At 49.0% G+C, this 18,473-nt stretch overlaps 1 protein-coding gene across 1 annotated transcript in view; it reads right to left on the reverse strand.

The window, feature by feature from the left end:
• The window catches only part of LOC118096429 (transmembrane protein 150A), a 32,386-nt gene extending 14,386 nt beyond the window's left edge, over positions 1–18,000 (reverse strand). The window contains exons 1-2 of the mRNA XM_088670074.1: positions 17,612–18,000; positions 3,421–3,468 (exon numbers count right to left, since the gene is read on the reverse strand). Of these exons, the coding sequence (XP_088526200.1) occupies positions 3,421–3,468; positions 17,612–17,676 (113 nt within the window). The 5' untranslated portion in view covers positions 17,677–18,000. The remainder of the gene's footprint in view (positions 1–3,420; positions 3,469–17,611) is intronic.
• Positions 18,001–18,473: the final 473 nt, after the last annotated feature.

Genomic DNA, 18,473 nt, shown 5'->3' on the forward strand with positions numbered 1-18,473 from the left:
ACAAGCCCAATTGCCAAACATAATAGATTGGGGTGTGGACAATTCATTGGTGTCTTCCTAGTTGCATGGGAGGGAATCATACTGATAGGTGAAGGGATAAGGTCCATCTCTCCACAAGCTGCCTTGCAGTGAGGCTCCCCCACCATGCCTATAACTAGTTAAGGTGGAATTGGGGGCCCGTTTTTAGCCTGAGAGCTACACTTCCTCCTGGGCAATTTTCCAGTATCCACATGCCAATGGTGGGTGGGGCAAGAGGGAAAAGTGGGAAGAGCATTGAACATAAACTTTTAGAAATCAGAGAATTGTAGAGTTGGAAGGGACCCTGAGGATCATTTAGTCCAACCCCCTGCGATGCAGGAATATGCAGTTGCTCCCTACAGGTATCAAACCTGCAATCTTGGCATTATCAGCACCATGCTCTAACCAACTGAGCTGAGCCACCTTTTTGGTGTCTAGGGGCACATTTGTTCAAATAATAATAATTAATAAGGCTAGACGAATGCTCCAATAGTTGGAGCAGGGACACAGCCTGCAAAGTAGGGGGCTGGACTAGATGACCCTCAGAATCCTTTCCAACTCTACAATTCTACGATTCTATGAAATAACTGGGATGACAAAAATGGAGCAGAGATCGCTTTCCTGGCATTTCCCACTGGAGCTATTTGACGACTTAAAATAACACAGCAGCAAAATGAGAAGTCTCCAGAGAAACTGACTGTTCTCCAGCGGAAACGAAGATTTCCCATGCCAAATTTTCAACCAAGGGGACAAATTGTCATCATATTATGCTGAATAGAATTTATGTGCTTCATAATGACAGAATGCTGAAAAGGCCGTTCACCCAGTCCTATTTACCTGGGAAAGTAGCCCATCTAGAAGAAGAAAAACTGTTTTGCAGGATGTCTTCAGGAGAAGAAAGGGCTAAGGCAGGCATCCCCAAACTTTGGCCCTCCAGATGTTTTGGACTACAATTCCCACCTTCCCCAACCACTGGTCCTGTTAGCTAGGGATCATGGGAGTTGTAGGCCAAAACATCTGGAGGGCCGCAGTTTGGGGGTGCCTGGGCTAAGGAGTAAACCCTACACAAATCTGGAATGGAGACCCTAAGATGGTTGGACGGTGCCTTGTATGCCTCCTTCCGGCAACTCCTGCAGCCAAGCCGCTGCCAAACATATTGCTCTACTTTCTTTTGGACCAAAGAGCCTTGTCTGGGCAGCCCAGGACCTCCATGCACATTGCCCAGCCTTGCACCCCAGGAAGGTCACTTCGGTGCTGCTAACAAAGTGGTTTGACTTCACCTCTGGTGGAGCACTCCATTGTCTTTCAAGACACATGGATGCCAACAATTCTGGAAACTGGTTCTACCAACACCCACCCGCAAGGGATATGAGGTCAATTCATAAACAAGGCTAGCTCGCCCTTGACAGCACCCCAAAGCTGCTACCTGCCTCATCTTAGAGCATATGCATGTGAAAGGTCCCAGGTTCAATCCCAGGTAGGGTTAGGAAACACTCCTGTCTGAACCCTGGAGGGTTGCTGCTGCCTATCAGGCTAGTTGGCCAATGGACTCACTTAGCAGAAGCCAGCTCCCTGGGCTCCTAAGAGCAGCACATGGGATATGGGTGGGGAATAAAGTTTCAACAATTTGTGAAAAGGGAGTAGAGGGAGTATTGGCTGAAATGTGACACCACAACCCTTTGGGTTCACCAGGACTTGATGTCACCTGGTACACTTCCTTCTGTTTCCTGAATTTCCTCCACTTTCCACGCCATCTCTGCTCACTCGCTTAATATTTACTTGCCCTGCTCCATTTCCACTCTCTAAAATCCTCTGTCTGGGTGGCTTTCTGTGCCTCTTTGCTTCCATTGATAGGAACAATATGAGTGCCACACTTCTGTTTTGAGTGCCACACTTCCGTTTTGAGTATTATTCTGAGGTTGGTCTGTTTTTGCTATTTATTTTGCGTTTTTGTTTTTGTGGGGTTTTTTTCTGTTTTTGTGACTGTGTGGAACCCAGTTCAGCTACTGAATGATTTATTGATTGTGTGACTGCAGTACATTGTTTATTGCTTTCATTTTAGGGATCAATGGTCTCATTAGATAGTGAAATTCATGGTAAATTGCTGTTTTAGGGGTTGTTTTTAAAAGTCTGGAACAGATTACCAGTAATCCATTTTGCACTATTTTCTATGGGAGAGCGCGCCTTGGTTTTGGAACACTTTGGTTTTGGAATGGACTTCTGGAACGGATTAAGTTTGAGAACCAAGGTACCACTGTGCTTTAATGTGGAGGGAGGTTTGTAAGTGGCGAAGAGGAGGGATTCAAAATACTGTTTTCATGCTATGTTTTGTAGCCAGTCTATGTTGCTTCTCTACTTACTAACTTCTTGATCATGAAAGCCTATTGGTGTCTCATGATGCTGACGTTTCCTGCTGAGGAGGTAAAAGTCCCCACAAAGAGAATCACAGAGTTGGAAGGGACCCTGAGAATCATCTAAGTCCAACCCCCTGTGATTGCTGGAATATGCAGTTGTCCCATATGGGGATCGAACCTGCAACCTTGGCATTGATCAGCACCACACTCTAACCAGCTGAGCTATCCGGAATCAAAAAGACTAAGACTCCAGTCCCTCTTTCCTTTAGGATTTGGAGCCTTTAAGGATTACGCAGGTCCCTTTTCCAGCCAGGAAGGGGGGGTGTTTATGTCCCTCAATCCATTTTGGCCGGAGGACTGGGCCCACCTACCTGTCAATACTCTTGGTATCAGGATGATGTCATTTTCCTTCGCCCTTGCAGTTTCAACTCAAAGCACACGGGCAAAGTCACAAGTATTTGCAAGCGCCAACATTCTGCTGATCAGCAGGACCTGCACATTGGACTCCCTTCGACAGCCCGCTTTGAAATCAAGCTACTCCAGCTTGATGGCTGATCCCTGCAGACCACACCAGGAATCATTGTATATGAAGTGGGCAGAGCTTGGCCAGAACAATCTGAATTACAATGCCTGCAGGTTGGAGGTTCACTGCCACTTAAGGTGAAACTGTTTAGCATACCTACGTTTTTCTCCACAAGTATGAAGACCACCAAGTGGTGTTTTTTTATTTTTAAACCCTGTAATGCAGTGGGTGGGCAGACTGTGCTTTAAATAGCGGACTACATGCACCGTGCAATTGTTGGCAAAATTGCAAACTTTTGCATCTTCAGGCTTTCATAAATGGGAGTTCTTTAGCCTATGCAAGCACAGAGTCTAAGTAAACGGTACCATCTTGCGCTTTCAATACCAGAGCAAGGTCTTTTCCCTCCTGGCTAGAAGGAGAATGCAAGCAAATGAGCAAGGAGATGAGAAGCAGCCCAGGAAAACCCACACAGACAGGCACAGCCACCAACTTAAGCCATTGCGCAAAGGAAGGAAGAACTCTTACCAATTATGGACTGGGCAGATGTGATTGTTGGACAGTGCCATGGCATACCTGTAGGGAATAAAAGAAAGAAGTGATCGTGTCTGCTCTCCTCAAACACCCAATGGCTGCTTCTCAGTTCCCTGCAGCCTAGGAGCAGCCCCCATGCTCAAGCCTCCATTAAGAACGCACAGTAAACAGGGTGTTCAGGCCAAAAGTGGGAGGCAGTCTTCAAACTCCTGCCTCCTCAACCACAGATTCGGTGCGTAGCCTTCAGCAAGTCACTTCTCTTAACCTTTGCTGCCCATCTATAAAGTGGATTGGTAAAGATTTTGAGGCAATCTGGGTCATGCTGCACTGCAGTTCTGCCTAGGCAATTGGGTAGCATCCTTCATCACACCTGGGGGCAACAGGTGTGTTAAGGATAGAGCACCAAACCAGCATGCAACTTTGATACCAGTGTGCAGTCAATCGGACAAGCTTGGGCTTTGGGGTCAGTGTTAGATACGGAGATGTGAAAGTTAGGAGCTAAATGGGACCTGAAACCAAGATAATGGACGCAACAGTGGAACGTCTAGGCGCGCTTTTTAATACAAAGCTGAAAATGAATGAACGGCAGCTAAAATATTATGTTCATTTTTCACATGGTCTAGCCCTTCCCCTGCCCACTCCGCTAATACATAGCTGCCAAGTTTTCCCTTTTCTCGCGAGGAAGCCTATTCAGCATAATGGAAAATCCCTTAAAAAAAGGGATAACTTGGCAGCTATGCGCTAATATTCTTAAGAGGGTCTCTTCTCCAGGCTTCAGAGAGTAGCTGGAAGTGGGGAGGCAGAAAAAAGGTCCTCCTTTCCTTCCACTCTGCAGTTTTAATCTGAAATGTTAGGCACGGTACTGCGCCCAGAGCTCAGAAACTGCTCACGCTGATGAAATTCCCTGTCGCAAAATGCACCTAGAACAATGGGAGTTTCGAACACTGTTTGGGATGTACCTGTTGCCCCTGATTTGAGTGTTAAATACACAGTTTTGGGGATGACACAGAAAGTGGGGTTTGTGGCACAAAACCAGCACACACCTTGTATGGAGTCAAACTGACAACGTTGGGTTTTTGGCTATTTACTTGTGACCCCAATTTGCTGTGTCAATTACTCGGCTGGGGTGGGGTGGGGGACGCACAGCATGATGCGTGGGATTTGCGGCATAAAACCAGCACTAAGCTTTGGCATCAGTTTCAGGGGGATCTGAAATTTGGGGGTCCACTTGTTAATGGAACTGGGCTAGCATGTGTTGCTGTCCTCCCACAGAAGGGAAGAGCTGATGAACTCTGGAGAAATAGCAGGCAGTGGGAGGGGGGTGCCTTATTATAGCACTGTCTGTCTGAAGCAGTTGCCTCACTCTAGCGAAGGTGGGGGGCCATCCCTGCACTTGGAATCCCCTGCCAGACTCAGGCAAATGACTATCTGCTTGGCAGTGTTTGTCTAGTGATAAGATTCGACATGCATCCCAGGCAGTCTCCATATGCTTCCCCGCCCCTTAGATAGCAACCTTTTAAGGAAGATTTTTCAGCCCCAGGGCTGCATTTGCTTCTGGGCAGCCATGCCCACATGCCAGCAGTGGGTGGCGTCAGGGCCAAAAGTGGGTGGAGCAATGGATACAATTTTCTACCCTGGTACAGCAGGCTAGTTTCTAGACCCAGTCGCACATCCCTCTTTATTCTCCGTCCAGACAAGCAAGAAGCCAGGTTCAGAGGTCAAGTAAACATTCCAACCAGGCAAAAACACTCTAGCAGGTTGCAGCCCAAAGCCAGTAAGGGGGTGTGGCTCAGGGAAAGAGGGTGTGGCCTGGTAAGAATCCCAAGGGCCAAATAAGTGAGCCCTGGGGGTAGTGTTTGACACCTGGGTCCAAGGTTTCCCCGACCCCCCCCCCAACACCCTGCGTTAGCAGGACAACATGCATACTGCTCATCACCACTGCTAAAGTAGCCACAGGACTGTCGTTTCCATTTAATTGAACATTGTCAATTATCATGACCACCACCATCAGCAGCACATTTAGGGCGTGTACACCAAATTGCAAATTTCTAAGATCCCGCATTCTTAGCATACTATCTAATAGCAGTATTACTCAATTCACACGTTTTTGCTTTCACATTTCAATATAAAAATGCAGACTGATGCAGAAATGTGGTGAACTGAATGAAGACCCGGAGGGGGGGGGGAGAGAGAGAGAGAGAGAGAGAGAAGGGGACAAAAACCGAAAGAAGCCCAAACCACAGATCCTTGTCCATCCCTAACAGGCGGTGCTTAAAATAATTCTTTTTAAACGCAAACAGTCTGCCTGAATAATAGAAAGGCTGGCCAGCAAATCTGTTTCCAAAAACAGGGGGTTGGGTGAAGCCAGGTTTGAGCTGTGGGAGAAAGAATGCAAGTCCCAATTTGCATATATATTTGTATGCATTTGTATATTTGTATGCATTTGATTTTTTTAACCACGGCAGTCCTTTTCTGCCTCTGCCAAAACCTAACAAAGAAAGGTAAAGGGTAAAGCAGGGCTCCCAAACTACGGCCCGGGGGCCAGATGCGGCCCAATTGGCCTCCCAATCCGGCCCGCGACGACCCCCGCCGCTCGCCGCCGCCGCCCGCTCTTACGGCGCGCAGCGCGGCGGCGCTCTTCCAGGTCAGAAAAAAGCGCCGAAAATCCTTTGTGCGCATGCGTATGGGCCTCTCCCGACCCAGAAGAGATCATTTCTGGTGCACTTCCAGGTCGGGGGAGGCCCATACGCATGCACACAAACGATTTCCGGCGCTTTTTTCCGACCTGGAAGCGCGCCGCCGTGCCAGTAAGGCACTCCAGCCCCCCGCCCTCCAGCCCGCCGCGCGATCGGCGCGGTGGGAACTGGCCCAAAGGCCGGTAAGTCTGGGGACCCCTGGGGTAAAGGGACCCCTGACCGTTAGGTCTAGTCGTGACCGACTCTGGGGTTGCAGCACTCATCTCGCGTTATTGGCCAAGGGAGCCAGCGTACAGCTTCTAGGTCATGTGGCCAGCATGACTAAGCCGCTTCTGGCAAACCAGAGCAGCACACGGAAATGCCGTTTACCTTCCCGCTGTAGCAGTACCTATTTATCTACTTGCACTTTGACGTGCTTTCGAACTGCTAGGTTGGCAGGAGCTGGGACCGAGCAATGGGAGCTCACCCCATCACGGGGATTCGAACCGCCGACCTTCTGATCGGCAAGCCCTAGGCTTTGAGGTTTAACCCACAGCGCCACCCGCTGTGAAGGGTCTAAATTTCAGCACCCTGGAAAAACAAGAGCTGAGCGGAACCTTTCTATTTGGGTGCAAATGGCTCAAACTTTTTGGTATTACTACCTGATAAAAATTATAATCTAATAGCTCTTTTAAATCCCACTGGAGTAAACCCAATGGGAAGAGTGGATCAGGGAGGGGAAGCGCCTTGCTGGGGCTGCCAGAGTGGCAAGGCAGCAGCTCTTCACAAGTCCATCACATCACTCTGGGAGATGGTTTGGCACCTTTTGGAAGTTGGGAGATGGGCTAGAGTAGGGCCAGACAGAACCTATCCTGTACTTTTGTGTATTCAGGGAGAGACATGACCAAGGGCATGGCATGGGGGGGTGCCAGGGGGGCCGCACACAATTTTTAAGTGGGCACAAACCAGGTGCCCCCACCGCAGAGAGGCCTGATGCTCCTCTCTGCCCATCAAGGGTCATGTTGGCCAGCCGGGCTCCCCTCTGTGCGGGCAGGCCAATGGCTCAGCACAGTCCCGCTAGGGGTTGGGGTCGTTCCGGTGGCAAGGGCTGGCGAACCACCCACACCAACACCCGGGTGTCAGCAACTGATGCCGTGCCGCTGGATGTGACCTTTTTTGCCAAGGCAAAATGGAGCACAAGGGATTCTGGGCCTTCACTAAAACCACCACATTGCAGGTTGGGCTGAGAGGAGCCTACAAGGACCCTCTGATATAGTTTACTGTTGCACCCCGTTGTGAGGAGGAGGGCAGCTTTCAGAAGTCCTGTAAAGTAACACCCTGTGAAATTCCAACCCAGAGATAGAGCCACCGTTGGACGTCCTCCCAGGCCAAACCCAATTAACTCAATCGCTTGCTGACTTGCATGCAGACTGCTTGCACTTTTAACATTTTAAAATCTAAACAAAATTGTTTGTGAATTAAGAGCCAAAATAGAGCACGCAACCCATTTTTGATGGGGTTGTGTGTGTGTGTTTTCAACTCTCTTTGCCACAGGCTAAAACAGGAAACACTTCCAGGCTGTCACTGTATTGTGGGTGGGTTTCAATTCATACCAGAAAGTGGCCATTGCACAATTAGGATGGATTTGGGCTCTTATGTAATAAATCTGCTTCTCCCCCATCTGCAAAAAAAATGAGACTTTTTGCAATAGGAAAGGGGTTTAGGAAATGTACTGGAAAGCGTGGGGTAACCATTGCTTGACTTAACCTTATTTAATCTGTATAAATATTCAATAAACATGTAACCTACCTGCAAACTTTGTCTAAATAAATCTGGATGTTCAGTAAACAGGTTGTCTGAAGTGACCACAAGCACGCACCCCAATTATACACTCTGCAACATTCTGTTTGCAAGGACCTTCACATCATTTATAAATAAAGAAATAACAGGCAGCCCCCAGTCTATGATGTTATAACTCAGGCATAGGCAAACTCGGCCCTCCAGATGTTTTGGGACTACAGTTCCCATCATCCCTGACCACTGGTCCTGTTAGCTAGGGATGATGGGAGTTGTAGTCCCAAAACATCTGGAGGGCCGAGTTTGCCTACTTTTCATTTGCTTACTTATTACTTATAGGTCCGAGAAATCCAAGACTGCTCGGCCAGCTCTAAAGGTTGACTGCTCCTACCGCTAAACAAAACTCATAGCTCCCTTACCACATCCTTCACTCACTGGCAAAGGCAGGAAGACAACATAACTGGCACTACCATGGTGCAAGTCGGTAGAGCATGAGACTCTTAATCTCAGGGCCGTGGGTTTGAGCCCTGTGTTGTGCAAGAGAATGGCTTTTGGCCAATGCCAAGTTTGCAGGTTTTATTTTTCAAATAGCAGCTTTCTCCAGGGGGTAGGATCAGCGGGCAAGACCCCAAGAAGTGCCCAAACCATGCCCAGCCACGTACAAGCATCATTCACCCTAGGATACCAGCCACACTTCTATTATTTATGGCTGAGGTATAATAAGCAGCCAGCACAACCAGCCAAGCAAATTAACATGGAGGAATAGTGGCTGGATGGGATGAAGGAGCCTAGACAAAACCACAGACATCCTGAATCATGCAAGAGAAACTAGCAATTGGCTAAATGCTGTAATTGGTCTCTACGACTGGGCCTGGAGCTGCAGTTTCTCAGGTGTACTGGGGGGGGGAGGGCTTCCTGTTGCTGGGTGCCCACATTCAAAATTCTATGCTGGAGTCACATAGGGCTCTTTCCTTTTTCACAAGGCCGTGGGCTTCATCTACGGTCCTCATCCAACCTGCTTTGTATAAGCATAGCATAGCATCCAGACTGCTCTGCTTGCCTTCTCGTCATTGCATCCATTGCTTCTATTTATGGTTTTATCCTTTACAGTACTGTGTTGTACAGCAGACCCTCCAATTGCCCCTATTTTCCAGGGATGCCCTGATTTAGAGAAGCCATCCTGGTTTCTGATTTGATCCCGGAATGTCCCACTTTTCCTTAGGATGCCCCTATTTTCATCAGAGAAATGTTGGAGGGTATGACATTATCTGACACACACACACACACACCCAAGCCATCTGAAGTCCTGTATAGGGAAGTTTGTTAAAAAAAATGTTTAATGTTTTATTATGTTATTATATATGTTGGAAGCTGCCCAGAGTGGGTGGGGCAACCCAGTAAGATGTGTGGCGGTATAAATAGTAAAATTATCATTATGGAATGGGACGTCCCTACTTTCATCGAAGAAATGTTGGAGGGTATGGTATTATAATGTGGTTTAAAGCCAACTTTGAATTTCAATGGGGGTCTGTAATTGCGGTGCTCATCTTGCTTTACTGGCCAAGGGAACCGGCGTACAGCTTCCGGGTCATGTGGCCAGCATGACTAAGCTGCTCCTGGCGAACCAGAGCAGCGCATGGAAATGCCTTTTACCTTCCCGCCGGAGCGATACCTACTGTATATTCCTGCGTATAAGACTACTTTTTAACCCAGGAAAATCTTCTCAAAAGTCGGGGGTCGTATTATACGCCGGGTCGTATTTCTTATACGGCGAGTATATCCCAAACTCTACATTTTAACTGGAAAAGTTGGAGGTCGTCTTATACACCGGAATATACGGTATTTATCTACTTGCACTTTGACGTGCTTTTGAACTGCGAGGTTGGCAGGAGCAGGGACCGAGCAATGGGAGCTCATCCTGTCGCGGGGATTCAAACCGCCAGCCTTCTGATCAGCAAGCCCTAGGCCAGTGATGGTGAAGCAGTCGGTAAGATTGTGCTCCTATTTGCCTAAAGCAGGCACCCCCAAACTTGGCCCTCCAGCTGTTTTGGGACTACAACTCCCATCATCCCTGACCACTGGTCCTGTTACCTAGGGATGATGGGGATTGTAGTTCTAAAACATCTGGAGTGCCAAGGTTCGCCATCACTGCCCTAGGCTCTGTGGTTCTGGGCTTTTGATAGGTTCTTAATAATAGCACTTAATCCCCAGTGGCTAGGACCTACAACAGGATATGAGAGCTGCCCAACCAACTGGGAACACTGATCTCAGAGGGGTTTTGCTGTATTTGATACCTTCAGCTTTCACCCATAGCACGCTCTGGGTGCTTCCCAACTGTTGATATTTTGGGGTGGCATTCGAACACATACTAGCAAACTCAGGCTGTGCAATTATCGTCTGTTGGGAAGTCTTGCGCAATAAACTCACTTCCTCAAAACGCAGAGAAAAGTGCAGTGGGTAACATTTGCTTGATTCAGCATGGTCTAAACTCCCTGTGAACATAAAAATTAGAATGAATGCTCTATAAATAGTTGACGCACACACACACACACACACACACACACACACCCATAAACAAATCAGGATGCTCGATAAGAAGGTTGTCTGGAAGCAACCTTGCTGGTACTGTCTGCAGCAAAGCCCAAGGAACTTAGAGAAACACAAATCAAAAGGATTTGCAAGCATTTCTGAACTTGCAATACCTATCTGCTGGATGAGTATCACAGCAGAAGTCAAGATCGGGGAGAAACAGAGTGCCTCTTCTGCTTAGGTAGAACTCCACACAATTCTGAAAGAGACCAATTCAGAAAACAGAAGCTCTCTTGAAGCAGCAGAAGGGACTGTCCTCACTTGCCCCTAAAGCAGCACACCAGTGCAACAAAAGCATGGACCTCATAACCAAAACCAAAACCAGGGCTTGTATATTTTTGTAACTGCTATTTATTTTGTGATATTTTGGGAACCACCCTGGGATCACTATAAGCAAGGAAGTGCAGTCTGCAAACCTAGCTCATCATCTGCTTCTTCTGGACACAACAGTTCTGTATCAAAGAAGCCACTCTTGCTACAGCTTGCCTCATCTCTTTTCCTCTAAGGAGCCTTTTTTTCTCACAACAGAGCCCAAAACTGTATTTTAGTTGCGTAGCATTCCGGAGAAGAGGCTCAGGCTGGCAGTGACCACCTGCTGATCTTCACAAACCAATGGGAACTTCCATTATCTTATGTACCCTCAACCACCACCTTCAGAAGCTGCCACTGTATTTCTGCTTTGCAGATTGGCAAGCGGAGGTAGATAAATCATTGAAACACGGTTGGAAGGGACCTCGAGGGTCATCCAGCCCCAGCCCCAGAAAGGCAGGAAAACTTTTGCCCAACGTGGGGCTCAAACCCATGACCCCGAGATTAGGAGATTCATGCTCTACAGGCTGAGCTATCCACAGGTAGAAACGAAACCCAAGCCAAACAGCAGGAAGACATGACTGCGTGTGAATTCTGCAGAATTCGACGGCAGACATGTACTCCCAGCGTTGTAACTCCTGCTGGTTCCCTTATGAGCTTTCGAGGCAGTAGCTCATGCAACGCTGTTTTCGAAATTAATGCAAACTGGCTGAGATACAAGTGCTGTCACATGGGCTGACAGACAATAAACAACAGCTAATGATCAACAGAAGGGAAGTGTGGGTGGGGGAGCAGAAAGCCTTTCTTAAGGAAACACCACCCGGAGTGGGAGAAGAGGTGTCACCTCACCACCAACTCTGAAAATAAGGCTGCATCAACAAAGTAGCTTCTGCAATGATTTTTTGTTATCTTTTATTAACAGAGCTGCTTCAAAGGAGGGAACCCACTGGAATAAGGTGCTCCATTGTATTTAAGGAAACTGTGATGCTCTGCAGTAAGAAGCAGGTTTGGAACAGATCTGGCATGCCATCTAAAACAGTCCGAAAAGAGCCAGTCCAAAAGGGGTCAGGTTTGGCGTTGTTGTTTTTGCAAAACCAGCCTGTGAAACGCAGTGCTGCTTCAATGTGTCCTAAAGTATATAGCTCTGCACCTGATCATCCAAAACTGGCCCCACGGGCTCTCATACTCCTAGGACCTAGGCCATAAACCTCCACTGCTTGTGCTTGCAAGTTGGCCACATAAAACAGGGGATCTCTGGCCAGCCTCCCCAGAAACGCCTTGCAGCACAGTACAAGTGAAACTCGGAAAATTAGAATATCGTCGAAAAGTGCATTTTATTTCAGTAATGCAACTTATTATTTTTTATTTTAATTTTTACAAATGCTTTCTTTTGGGAATTCCACAGTAATAAAACAAATAGTTACAATAATACAAAAATAAACATCACTATTACATTTCATTAATTACATTCCATTTATAATTGACCCGCCTAACGACAAGTAATTACAATTACAACAAATAAAGGCTTGACATATCTTGCTTTGCATGTCATGCATCTATCTCATATATTGGTTTCACCTTTTAAGTTGAGTAACTGAAATAAATGCACTTTCGACGATATTCTAATTTTCCGAGTTTCACCTGTATATTGGTGGGAGTGATGGGCAAGTCACCTATGGCTTGTATTCAACATTGACTCAGAAATAAACCAAGTTGCTTCTTGGTGGTGGTGGGGGGACAGGGAATAGCTTGGCTTATTAACAAGCCAAAAGTGAATCCCTTGCCCTATGAACCGCCAACCTACCTGCTCCCTCCTCACTTTTGTGAATCCCTCTGAAGTCTTTGCCCACTTTCCTGCAAACTCTGCTTAGCATCTGGGAATGGCAGCAGCCAACACTCCAGGAAGAGTGTTCAAAACCTGTTCTGAAGTCACGACTACAGGGACAGAAGGCAAAAGCTCCAGGCGCAGCTGGAGTGGCTCCTCTTTGCTTGAAATAGTGTTCTGCACACTCCGATCCTCACACAGATATTTAACAGATACTTTGTATAAAGTACGTTTACATTGTAAAATTAGCCAAAGCAAATTCCAAGTACTGTATGTAAGTACTTGGCGAATAAATTACTATTCTATTCTATTCTAAAAAATTTGCCAGGCGTATTTTGCACCTGGCTAACAGCCACTTGCGACCAAGCGAAGATGCCCGGGCGCCAGGATGACGCCTGGTGTCTCCACCATCTGGAGGTGCATGCCTGGGCTTCCTTGGAGCTTGACTGTTTTCACACACTAAGAACACACCCTGCAGAATTCTATCTGTTATATTTTATCTGCCCAGTCAGAATGAATTTTCGGGAACCATCTTGTGTTTTCATTCGCAAGAGGGCTTATTATTTGTTCCTCATCTGAAACTGTGGAGAACTGCTGCTGGCCAGTGTCGGTGATGCAGTCCACGGCCTGACTCAAAATGTAGCTTCCTATGTTCCTATATAGGTAAAGGGACCCCTGACCATTAGGTTCAGTTGTGACCGACTCTGGGGTTGCGCGCTCATCTCGCATTATTGGCTGAGGGAGCCGGCGTACAGCTTCCAGGTCATGTGGCCAGCATGACAAAGCTGCTTCTGGCAATCCAGAGCAGCACATGGAAATGCCGTTTACCTTCCTGCTGTAGCGGTTCCTATTTATCTACTTGCATTTTGACATGCTTTCGAACTGCTAAGTTGGCAGGAGCTGGGACCAAGCAACGGGAGCTCATCCCGTCACAGGGATTCAAACCGCCGACCTTCTGATCAGCAAGCCCTAGGCTCAGTGGTTTAACCCACAGCACCACCTGGGTCCCTATGTTCCTATATACCTGGAGCTATTTGAATATTTGCATCTTGCTCCCTCTCTAGCCAGACAACCCAAACGCCTTGCCTTGCAGTTGTACAGCAGGCAACTGTCTCCTTACAACCAGACAAGACAGATTTAACAAGATACCAATCAGTCAGGTCGAGGCAGCCTTCCTCAGGCAGCACATTTCGGAATATGTATCTGTAAAGGGCAGCCAGTTGTAATTTAGTTTAGCCACATATTTTTACAATGCAGATTTCCTGCCTGAGGCACCGCAAATGTTTTGAGGCAACCCGTCTGCCTCTCCTGCATTGTCCAGAATTGACAAGAAGCCTAGAAAGTGATTCAGCTTGGAAGAATCTGCTAACTAAACACACCAATCAAGGGGTAGGCAGTGACATCTGGCAGTGACAGGCAACCCTGAGAGCCCCACTAGGGCCAGGCAGGTTGCTTGATCTTTTAGTCTGAGGAGAAACCAGTAGCCCAACACTATGTGTGCTTACTCAGAAGTAAATCCCACTAATCCATAGGATTTACTCTCAAGCCAGGCAAACAATGGCGATTGTGCATATTTCCAGGGAAGGGCTTCATGTTTTGAAAAAGGTCAAGGAAATATCAAGGTGTTCTTGATGCTGCTGGGGTTTTTTAAAAAAAAAAAAAAACAACAACAACTGTGTGGGTATTTCCCCCAGAAACGGGGGGCCAACTCCTAGGGGCCAAGGTACTTTTAGCCACCCCCAATAAAATATTTGAGCCTCCACCCCCCCGTTGATGGACATTGCCATTCAAATGCTGTATGTGTGCCACGTTTTGTGACAGATTATGTGGGGTGGAGTTTACCTGTCCGCCCTCCCAATATTTTATTCAAGTTGGCACCCCTGAACAGGGGGAAATGCAAGGGTCAATATTGTACCAGACATGTCCTTTTGGCAGTGAACATGGACCACTGGTACTAAACTGCATGGGGAAACAGCCCTACTGGAAAAACTAATCAGCAGACTGAATCTATCATGGGATCAAACAAAGGAGGAGGCCTTCCCCCTTGTGTGGCTCCTCTTTATCACAAACAAAGGCCAACAAGACAATGACCCCCTCCGCTGCCCTAACAACATATGAATCAATAGGGCTAACTTAACCCAGTGATATAGGGACGCGGGTGGCGCTGTGGGTTAAACCACAGAGCCTAGGGCTTGCCAATCAGAAGGTCAGCAGTTCGAATCCCCGCAACGGGGTGAGCTCCCATTGCTCGGTCCCAGCTCCTGCCAACCTAGCAGTTCAAAAGCACGTCAAAGTGCAAGTAGATGAATAGCTACCGCTACAACGGGAAGGTAAACAGCATTTCCGTATGCTGCTCTGGTTCGCCAGAAGCGGCTTTGTCGTGGTAGCCACATAACCTGCAAGCTGTACGCCGGCTCCCTCGGCCAATAACACGAGATGAGCGCCGCAACCCCAGAGTCAGTCACGACTGGAACTAATGGTCAGGGGTCCCTTTACCTTTAACCCAGTGGTGCCCACCCCTCACACACAAACAAAACACCCTGCAACCAATCAACTGCAACTAAGCCCTCTGATCTCTCTTGGGCCCTCTGATCTCTCGCTCTGCCAGCAAAAATAAGACACCTACCCATGCTATGCGGACAAAAAAAATATCCACTCATATACTATGTAAATAATGGAAGCCCTCACAGTGGCGGAGCTTCATGCTCCGGCACGGGGGGGGGGGGGGGCGGAGAGCAGGCAGGGGCGGGCCTGGTGTGTGTCCTGGGGGTGCGGCATGCTTCCTGGGGGCATGACACACCGCCTGTGGTGGCGTGGCACCCAGCACAGGTGGGGGGCAGCCGCAATGGCACCCCATGGGGATTGCGCACCGCTGCCAGTGGAGATGCGCTCCCCCCGCACTCCTCTTCCTCCGCCTGTGGTCCCTCACCCCCTCTGCTTTCACCCCTCCTATTTTCTCTTTCTCCCTTTTCTCCCTCCCCACCTCTCATCCTTCATCAATCCCTCATTTCTACAACAACAAAAATGTCTCGAACTGACTGTAATGGACCTGTGTGAAGATTCTATTATTTGAAAACAGAGACACTGAGTATACTTTTGGAAAATCTTTCAATTGCTTCCCAATTTTGCCCACACAAAGTTTGTGGGAAAGTTAGACAGTGGCCGGCTGCGTACTGAACATTTGCTCCGATTTGTTTTCCAGGAGGGTATACGGCACTGGGTCAAGCAATTTGTTCTGCCACATTTTCCAGTGCCTTTTCATGTCACTTTCCTTATAGCAAGAAGTCCAGTTTGGGGGGGGGGTCAAGTTGTTGGGTAAGGGTGCCAAACCAACTTTAATGGAGGCTTGGAATATACCATATCTTGTTCTTAGGTGGCCTCCTCCTTCTTATGCTTTTGAGATCAATGCTTTTTATTGCAATAGCTACTGAAATAGTTCAGCAGCAGAGTATAGACTTCAGGAGCTCCTGTAAAAATCTGAAGTTGGGCAGTGGAACTCTGAGCACCTTCCACTGGGTGCAGTGCTAATACACACACACACACACACACACACACAGAGAGAGAGAGAGAGTTACAGTTACAGTTATAGTTATAGATAGATATAGATATAGTTATCTATGGTTCACTTGTGGGTCTCTAAACCCCTGTAGGCAAGGGAAAAGGATTAATTTAGCTGTTCTATTATTTCCCCGCCCCCGTCCCTTTGCACCTTTTTCCATCTTAACAGCTGCACTACCTGTCTGGTGCATTTTTAAAGAAGTCTCCACTATTTAGCCTAAGCACCTTTAGGGGTGCCCTTTTGTTGTTTCTTCTGATTTGCCATATAATCGGTTTGCACTTGTTCTGCCAGTCCTTCATTTTGGCAAGGCTTTCACTTCTGTAAAAAGCAGTTACCTTGCCTTTCGATGGTCATCTGCCATGGATGCTTTTGCTGAGATTGCTGCCTTGCAGGGGGTTGGACTAGATGACCCTCGCGGTCCCTTCCAACTCTACAATTCTAACCCAATTGCATGATGAAGTAAATGGAACTTCCCAGTAGCTAACTGACTCCGGGTCAAACAATGCAAAGGTTTGGAAATCAACTTTGTAAATGAAAGAGACAAGAGGAGAAATGCACTTAAAAACCTCTACAGTACAGTACTTAAAAACCTCTAAGGAAGGAGAGACCACAACCTCCAGAGGGAGACCAAACAGCTCTTACTGCCAGAGAGTTCTTCCTGATGTTTTGTCGGACTCTCCTTTCTCTCCTTTCATTGCTTGATGCAATGTCCGAACATCTCTGGCCCAACAAATCAGAATCAAGGCTCAGTACACCCGGGACGCCATCCAACGCGTGACCAAAACTGCGCGAAAACAAATCCGGAGGAATAAGCAGGTCGTCGGGAAGACACCGCGCGCACGCACGAGGAGCGCGCATAGCACTATAAGCAGCACCCTGGAAACATGTGGCAGGCTGGATCGCATTTCCGGGTGGACGATACACAAACACAAACAAAAAACACGCAATTGCAAAAGCATCCTTCCACGCAGATGCTACCCCCCACCCATCCCAACTGGTCTTTCAGCCCTGAAACTTTCCACTGGCACCGGCTCACTTCCACCCCGGCTTGCATGGGCGGAGGAAAAGCGGAGACGCTTATTCGAGCAGCTTCAAGGCAGGGGCGCGGGAGATGCGAGGGCCATCCCCGGCTCCGTCCGGAGGGCAGGCTCGCGGGCGCAGGGCCGAGCAGAGAGGCCAGGCCAGGGCGCGGGCAGCAGCAGGAGGAGGAGCCGCGAAGAAGCGGCGGCGGCAGCCACGTCTCCGGAGCGCAGCGCAACGCGCCACCTTCGCCTCCCCCCCGGCAGCGCCGGAGCCCCCAGAGCCGCTCGGGACAAGCAAGCGGGGCCGAAAACGCCGCTGGCTGGAAGCGTGGCGCGCTTGACCCCTCGCGCAGGTCCGCTGGTGTGGGTCCCTTCCCGCCCTGCCGCCCTCCCGTCCTGTGTTACTCACACGATCCACATGCCGGTGATGCTGAAGGCTGGCAAGGCGATAGGCAGGATCGCCCAGGCGGGCATTTTGGGGCGGAGGTGCGCCCGACAGGGGGAGCTCGCCCGCTCGCCCAGCCAGCGTCTGGTGGGCGCCAGGAGGGAGTCGGCTTCAGCGCGCCTGGCGCCGGCCCCTCCGAAGGCCCTCGGCGGCCCCTTGCGCAGCGGACAGACTGGAGCGCGGGACGACGACGGCGCCAAAGTCGGCGGGGCTCCGGCCCGGCGGCGGCCAAAGCGTAACTTCCCGCCCCCCGAGGAGGAGGAGGAGCGATGCCGGCATGGGACGGGGCGACCCCGCCTCGGGGGCTGGTCTCCGCGCGCTGCCCGCCCCGGCTTGGAGAGATTGGGGAAGGGAGAGCACTGGGCGCGCTCGTCGTTGCCTCAGCTAAAGGGAGAGGCTGTGCCTTTCCCCGCCCGCTGGGGAAATCCGCTGGGCTCCTGAGGGAAGCGAGCGGCGCGCCAGAAAGCGCCCTTCTTCGGCAGAAGAAGCTCCTCGTCTCTCTCCCTCAAGGCCTGGTTCGTGCTCTTCGCGCCTGTGGCCCGGCGAGGCTTGGAAAGTTACCAGAGAAAGAGAGAGAGTTGGCGCTGCTTCTGGCAAATGCGCGTGTGAGGAGAGCGTAGGAAAGTTTTCGGGAGACCGAGACAGACCATTGGTCCAGACGCAGGGTTACCCCAAACTTGGGTTTCCATCTGTTTTGGGACTACAACTCCCATCATCCCTAGCTAGCAAGACCAGTGGTCAGGGATGATGGGAATTGTAGTCCCAAATCAGATGGAGACCCAAGTTTTGGAGACACTGGTCCACTGTTTCACGGAGTGGGAGTGGC

Source organism: Zootoca vivipara, chromosome 5, assembly GCF_965207765.1.
Source record: "Zootoca vivipara chromosome 5, rZooViv2.hap1.1, whole genome shotgun sequence".
NCBI classification, from domain to species: domain Eukaryota; kingdom Metazoa; phylum Chordata; class Lepidosauria; order Squamata; family Lacertidae; genus Zootoca; species Zootoca vivipara.